Consider the following 7,864-nt stretch of genomic DNA (forward strand, 5'->3'; position numbering starts at 1 on the left):
AGGATGGAGAGGATGCCCATGCGCACTGTAGTCTGAGGGAGGAGCCACCTATCTCGTGATACTTCGAAGACTCTTCCAGGACAACAATGTGCAATTATCCGGACCCAACACTAGGCGGCGATCTATGCACAAGATATGAATGTCAGCAGCCCCACATGCCAAGAACAGATGCATACTGGTAAATAGCATATTCCTTCAGGAGAGCTAACATCTTTATTCGTTTTCCATGCTTCCCACAATGCCATTCAATCCCAGGGTGGAAGAGGATTCATGTTTGAAATATTTAGAATTTTATGAAATACATCGGCCATCACAGTTTCAACAGCATCTCCAAGTATATGTTTGATGTCAGTGGCCCTAGGATGCTACCAACAAACCCACCCACCCCTGACCCACATTGAAGCCGGGGACAAGGCATTTCTGTACAGACTGGCCCTGACTTTGCTGAGAAAAGACACACCATCTGTACCCGCCCCTGAGGCATCACTGATGTGTCGTCCTCTCTGATGTGAAGGAGACACTGGTATATCGCTTATGGTAATTAGCATTTACATAGGACATGATGTGCCACCATGATGGCCTTGCAGCGGTGCAGGGACAGGATCATTCCATTCTTGTTGTTTTTTTTTATTTAGTTCCTGTTCTTTGTATATATATTATTTGTTTTTGTTCATTGAATGTAAGTGGCTGGTCATAGTTTGTTTCTGTGATGTGTCGATCTGTGTTACCTGTTCGTCTGTTATTGACGCGCCTCATCTTTCTACCACCGAGCAGCGTTGGCTTCAGCTAGTCATACTGCTGTCTGTGCTGAGTTGATGTGGTGCACATTGGTCTAAGTCGTCTCACTGACTGAAAGCTACGAGAGACCCTCAGTCACGCTCTCTAACCACTGACCACCCTCTTGTCTCTTGCAGGAAGTACCACACACACCTGCTCCAGTTTGACGGTGAAGGCGGCTGGAAGTTTGAGAAGCTGGACAGCGCAACCAGGGTCTCCCTGACCGAGGAGAAGCAGCGACTGGAGCAGCAGCTTGCGGGGGTCCCAGAGATGCAACAGCGCTTGGTGGAGCTCTGTCAGATCCTGGGGGACGACCCTGCGCTGGGCGCTGTCGAGGAGCATCCGCCACAGGCCCTGCCGTCTGAACGCCATACTACCTAGGCAGCACGGACTAATGCAGCACCTGTGCCCTAGGTGGCAGGGAGGCCCCAGAAGCACTTTAGGAAGCTAGTGCAAGACTTCTTGTGGATCTCCTTGGGGGCTAGCCATGTTCACCGAGTCCTACAGCAGTGGATGTAATCCCACAGTAGACGACCAACTGACAAGACGGTGGATGAGTCGAGGTATCCCGCCTGCTATGACTGTGTTGTACAATTTATTCAGGCCCAGCCCTGCCTCTGGCACCAGCAGGGTTTGTGTTTCTGGATACCATGTTCCTCGAACCCCGTTTAGTTCCTTTGTAATTTAACTGCCCCTTCTGACTTACAATCTATCAGTCAAGCTTGCACATTGTAGAACAGGCTTCCTTTCGTCACCTCCTCCAAGCACCACAGACAAGTTTGTTTTCCTCTGCCCATTCCCCTGCAGATTGGACCTGGCTGCAGGTTGTGGGGCTGAAAGCCACTAGCACAGGAGATTAATAATCACCAGCATAGCGCACCGCAGCCTCTGGGTGCAGACTGGATGCAGCAGAATGCCCACCCAGTCAGACATGTTCGAGTAGCTACCACGGATGGCTTTTGTCTTAGTGTTGAGGTGCTGTGTTTTGTAGAGACTTTATCGCACTTTTCAATGATGATTGGGCCTGCAGCGTCAGCATTTCATGAGGAAGGGGACCTAGTAGAAGGGGCTTTAACTGTTCTTTTACCAGTGGCAGCTGCATTCTCTTCACAGCCCTAGCACAGGTCTGATATCAAACACAACAGCAGCACCATGATGTCTTCAGATTGTGAGGCGGAGAGCAGGTCTGCGGCGTTTATCGTCCTGTGTCTCAGTTTCACGGTGGTGGACGGCACTGCGGCTCTGAGGTGACCTCGGATTCAGGGGTGGGTGAGCACTTGGCGAAAGAAGACTTTCCAGGTAGAGGCCTGCATCTGCTCCGCTGTGACATGGTGCCTGTGTCTTTGGTGTCCCAGTTCTCAGCCTTTCACCCAGGTGGTAAGTGAGGCCACTGAGCCCAGAGGCTGCCACCCAGAAGGAAAGAAGGTGGAGAGGTGAGCGAAGTAATTATTGAGGCGACGGAGGACGTGGAAGAGCAGGCACCACTGAAGAGTTTAGAAAACCAGCAACTTCTTAGGAGCTGGGAGAGAAAGTGTGGAATGAGCCCTATCTCCAGGAACACTGGGAGAGGTCCCTGCTGATATCGCATCAAGCCCGTCCCCCCACCCCCGTCTTCGGAATCAGCACTTTCTATTTTTATATCATTCTTTAAAGTAGCCAAATACCTTATTGTGCAGACTTTCCAAGCCTTCATTGTTTTATAAAAAAACTTATAGATTCATATATTTCTACACTTTAGAACATGCCACTGTGAAAGAAGTCTTGATGGAGCAAAGTGTCTGTGAACCTAGCACCCCAGAGTGCCTGCATTGGTGCCCACGGACAGCAGAGTGCCAGCATTGGTGCCCATGGACAGCAGAGTGTTGCATTGGTGCCCACGTAGATTAGTGTGATGGTGAAATGTCCATAGAGCGTGACGTGGGTAGCATCAATCGCCTGTCATTACACTCAGGCAAACTACCCTAGATACAAGTCCTGGAGCTGAGGGAATCCGGAGTCTGCTGAAGGCACTGGCACTGCACTTGTCTGCACACTAACCTGTGAGAAATATTAGGCCGGTCTACCTTGGTCTGCATAGATCTTCATGGAATACCAGAGCCCTTCTTTCACTCCATGGGGTGACATCCTCTCTACCTCTGGCATGCAGGAGGTGCCGTAGGAGCAACACCCCAAGTGACGCACAAGTAGTGCCAACAGCACTGCCAGCTTACCTCCGCCACACAGACCTGGATCGAAGGCCCCTAGGATTACCTCTGGGCTCCCCGTTCACTGCTTACACTAAACAAGACGTAATTGGGGCACATAGTGTGCTGAGCTGTCCAACACAAGTTTGGTGTGTTCTGTGCTCGTGAATGGTCTGATTAGGCCTCTTACACATATTAGGTGTCCATGTAGGATGTCACTTCCTTTACAATCCCTTTCATGCCCCTATGCAGATGGTCCCGTGATTGCACTTGTGGTCGCTGACTCTTCCGTGTACCTGTACGCGGTGTCCTCCCTGCGCCCCCGTACGCGGTGTCCTCCCTGCGCCCCCGTACGCGCTGTCCTCCCTGCGCATCCGTACGCGTGGTCCTCCCTGAGCCCCTGTACGCGTACTCCTCCCTGCGCACCCGTACGCCTCCCTGCGCACCTGTAAGCGTGGTCCTCCCTGTACACTTGGTCCTCCCTGCGCACGAGTACGTGTGGTCCTCCCTGCGCACATGTACTCCTGGTCCTCCCTGCACACATGGTCCTCCCTGCGCCCCGTACGTGTGGTCCTCCCTGCGCACCCGTACTCCTCCCTGCGCTCCCGTAAGCGTGGTCCTCCATGTGCACCCGAACGTGTGGTCCTCCCTGCGCACGAGGTCCTCCCTGCGCACATGTACTCATGGTCCTCCCTGCGCACATGGTCCTCCCTGCACACATACTCCGCTCCAAGCTCTTTGACAAGCTCTCATGTGGGCTCACGTTCATCTGTATATGTGTTAGTCAACCTCCGATATCCTGGGCGTCATGCTGTGGCCCATTATCAGCTTCATTCCAAATAGCGTGACGCTTTCTGATGGCCTTTCCAGACCCCCTTTTTGTATAGAACACTTTAGATTATGTTGTGAGAGTCTGGGTTAAATGTAAACTTGAACCTCTGAAGTGCCCCTCGTGGCTCCTGTCCTCAGAGTGGCTGCTTGGTCTCTGGATCCGACAACAGCCTGGTCCCACTTCCCTGGCCTAGGGTCCATCTCCCATTCACAGCCACGAGTAATTCCTTGCCCCAGAGCTCCTTTCAGTGGCATGGGAATATTTGAAACAGATGGTAAAGGTTCTACCCCGTAACCATGACAGTCCTTTCAGATTCACAGTTTAGTCGCGCTCTGTCAAATGTGGATGATTATCAGAGCGGATTGTGCCCTGCAGAATGTAATGTTTCATGCAAAGGGTCCTTCTAGATTCACTCTCTTGAATATTAACGTGTTTGGAGCCCCGCTGATATCAAGCGAGTGTTGAAAGCTATAGTAGTGACTCTCAGCAGGATGTGTATGCTAGAGAAGCTAAAGCTACTTATCGGTACCAGTGCTGCACGGCATGAGAGGAGTTTCAAACTCTCAAGCCTGCATTTATCCTCCTCTGCCCTCTCCGGTGGTGGGGGGAATATTTTAAACCTGTGAATCTGAGCAGGATGCATGCTGAAGATTGGATATTCCTGCTGGATAACTTTCCCTCTTCTTTGCCCCCTCACCATGAGGTTGAAGATGGCCTACGTAAGGTTGGAGGGTGCTTCTTGAATCCCTTCGGACATCCTACCTCCTGTACGGCTCAGCCCTGCGGCTGTAGCGAGCTCCCCTTCTCTTGGTCGTCTCCCCACCCTTTGATCATGTCTGTGTATTGCTTGCAAGACTTGCACAAAATCTGTACTTTTTACTAATCTCATTGTAATAATGGACTCTTTGTTGCTAATGTATTTAATTCAGTGTGAAGTATTAAGCGATTATTATTGTGTTGGTATCCTTGGTGAGCCCGGGAGAGGAGGAGCTGCTGTTCTCGGGCACCTCACCAATGTGTTGGGCTCTCCTAGAAGACCTGGCTTGGTGTTAACATTTCATGGCTAGCGTACTAGGCTCACCACAGTCTTTGGAACATTGTTTTGCTCCCCTTGTTGCTGCAGTGACCTGATGTACAATGCACCTAGAGGCTACCAATCTGCTAATGGTAGCCCCTGCAAGATCATATGTCTCAGCAGCTCCTCCTCAGTCTCTACTGCAGAGTTCCTGTGCTTCACTCCTACTCTCCCTATGTAAATCTGAAAAGTAGAAGTACCTCTTTTTGTGTTCGGATTTTAACATTTTAGCTGTAACGCCTAGCACAACCGATTTTCTGATTCCATGGGTCTGCGTACTCTTTGCACTTCACCCTGCATGTTCTCCTGTTTAATGGTCTCCAAGTGCCCCTGTCTCTAGGAGCAGGGCAGTCCTTCTGACTTTTACCCCCTCTTGTCCTCCCTTCTGCTCCATGAGCTTCACTTGTGCGCCTTGCTCTATAACACAAGATTCCTGTATGCTTTTATTTGTGTCTCCTTGACGTGTCCCTCTAGGGGCTGCTGGAGTGTCTACCTGCCTGGGTCATGTTTCCTGCTTGGGTCATGTTTCCTGCTTGTTCATCTTTTTCATTCCTCTACAATTGGTTTTAATGTTCTGTGTGTCAAAATATGCTCAGTTTGTTTGTGCAGTTACCAAACTGCTCTTTAAAAAGTGTCTACGATGTGTGCCACCTTCGAGTGAGGCAGAAGTTGACTCTTCCACTTGCCAGGCCTTCCCACCAGAGGCACCCCACGATCTGCTACAGATCGGGTGGTTTTTGTTCTAAACTTGGTTTGCTTACCACATCTCTCACTTGCCTTACATTGAAGTGGTTTCTATAAAAACACCGGGTACTAGAGCTCTGTGCCACCAGCTGGTGGAATCTTCTATCCGACCCTGCATGCCCAATGTTTGGAGGCCCCTCTTTCAGCCACTGCACTTGTTTGTTGTGCATTTTTGTCCACCATTATGACCCCCAGAATCCAGGGCTTTCCCTGTGTTCTTTATTTGCATCAGAGATCCTCCTTCTATCATCCCTGTGTGGCTTTTGTCCCAGTGTTGTTTGTTCCAATCCAGCTGAATTTGCATCGGAGATCCTTCCTGTATTATCCTTGTGAGGCTTTTTTGTCCCAGTGTTTTTCACCTGATCCTGCTGAATTTACACCAGAGATTCTCTGTCCGGCTTTAGTCCATGTGTTTTTACCCCAATCTCATTGAATTTGCACCAGAGATCATCCTTATTAGGCTTTTGTCCATGTGTTTTTTACCCCAATCCCATTGAATTTGCACCAGAGATCCTCCTTATGTCATCCTTGTGAGGCTTTTGTCCTGGTTTTCTTTAGCCCGAACCCACTGAATTTGCTCTATAGATCCTCCTTGTGAGGCTTTTGTCCTTGTGTTCTTTAACTCGATTCTGCTGAATGTGCACCAGAGATCCTCCTTATATCATCCCTGTAAGGCTTTTGTCCCGGTGTTCTTTAACCCGAAACTGCTGAATTTGCACCAAGGATCCTCCTTGTCTCGTGTCCGTGAGGCTTTTGTCCCAGTGTTCTTTACCCCGAACCCGCTGAATTTGCACTACAGATTCTCCTTGTATCGTCCTTGTTATGCTTTTGTCCTGGTGTTCTTTAGCCCGATCCTGCTGAATTTGCACCAGAGATCCTCCAGGCTTTTGTCCATGTGTTGTTTACCCCAATCCCATTGAATTTGCACCAGAGATCCTCTTTATATCATCCCTGTGAGGCTTTTGTCCTGGTGTTCTTTAGCCCGATCCTACTGAATATGCACCAGAGATCCTCCTTGTCTTGTCCCTGTGAGGCTTTTGTCCCGGTGTTCTTTAGCCCGATCTTGCTGAATGTGCATCAGAGATCCTCCTTGTATCGTCCTTCTGAGGCTTTTGTCCTGTGGTCTTTAGCCCGATCCTGCTAAATTTGCTCCCTAGATCCTTCCTGTATTGTCCCTATGAGGCTTTTGTGCCGGTGTTGACCAGATCCAGTTGAATTTGCACCCGAGGGCCACCTTCTGTTACCACTGTGAGCCTTTTGTCTCTGTCCACCTTCCACATTGTCAGAAGCGGAGTGCACTGAGCATGCATACGTTCTGCAGAAACATGAACATGGCAACAGTCTCTGTTCAATAGTGAAAGGAGGCCAAACACTTCACAGCAGGATATCCCGGACCCGGGAGTTCACCCGGTAACTTCCTCCCAGCAAGGGGGAACATGGCGGAAGTTCAGAGAAACGATTGAGCTCAGCGGAACACGAGTTTTTGTAATTTGGTTTTAGACTTAACAGGTTACTAATTAGGAGCGGAGAAGAGGGAATGGTTGATTGCAAGAGGTAGCCAACCTTTGACCTATGAACTGTCCCCCACTATAGCACCGCTGATCCCGTAAGCAGAGATATTATGGACTACTGTACGAGAAATAACTGGTCACAAGATTTCCCGGTTGGGTGCTTGTGTCCTAATACATGAAGGATATTTTTAGCAAGGTTTATCATTGTGATGCAGGTGAAGAGGTGGCCTGGCCTTTAAAACACACCTGTCTAGTAGCTACATCCAGGAGCGGCTGACGTGACCGAGACCTGCAAATATCAACTATGCAAGAATACAAAGAAAGAAGCAGAAAAAAAGAACAATAAACAGTGCCTGAATTGTGAAAAGAAACAAATGTGAAAAGAAGCGCCGCGTGGCCTTAATGTTTCAAGTGCCTGTTTGTGACTTTGTTACAAGTAAAGCTCGGCCGAGTTATTTTAGGCTCCTGTGTGTGCGTCAGTTATTTCTGGGTTTTAAATTGTCTGTCTCACTCTTTGGTATCCTGGTGGAGTGTGCATCTGGGGGGTGATCTCATTGGTCCTGGTGCTGGGCAGTGGGTTCAGGAGGTCCGTGCCGGTCAGAAAGACTAAGACAATAGACTCACTCACTCAGTCACTCACACAGTCCTGGGTACCTTTTACTTGTGCAATATTAAGAGTAACCAGTCTGTATCACCTAGGGTACATCTCACTCTTTCCTGCCAATAATTCCCCGTCTACCCT

At 49.5% G+C, this 7,864-nt stretch overlaps 1 protein-coding gene and 1 long non-coding RNA gene across 2 annotated transcripts in view; one reads left to right on the top strand and one right to left on the bottom strand.

Moving 5' to 3' along the window:
- Positions 1-2,445, top strand: part of ABCD1 (ATP binding cassette subfamily D member 1) — a 209,234-nt gene extending 206,789 nt beyond the window's left edge. Inside the window, exon 10 of the mRNA XM_078664579.1 lies at positions 915-2,445. Within this exon, the coding sequence (XP_078520705.1) occupies positions 915-1,158 (244 nt within the window). The 3' untranslated portion in view covers positions 1,159-2,445. The remainder of the gene's footprint in view (positions 1-914) is intronic.
- Positions 2,446-3,258: 813 nt separating this feature from the next.
- LOC144785771 (uncharacterized) lies at positions 3,259-7,585 on the bottom strand. Its single transcript, XR_013602038.1, has 2 exons — positions 3,552-7,585; positions 3,259-3,398 (listed from the first exon to the last, which is right to left on the bottom strand). It is a non-coding gene; the product is annotated as an uncharacterized LOC144785771 (long non-coding RNA).
- Between the last annotated feature and the right edge of the window lie 279 nt (positions 7,586-7,864).

The sequence above is a fragment of the Lissotriton helveticus genome, chromosome 10 (genome assembly GCF_964261635.1).
Source record: "Lissotriton helveticus chromosome 10, aLisHel1.1, whole genome shotgun sequence".
NCBI lineage: Eukaryota > Metazoa > Chordata > Amphibia > Caudata > Salamandridae > Lissotriton > Lissotriton helveticus.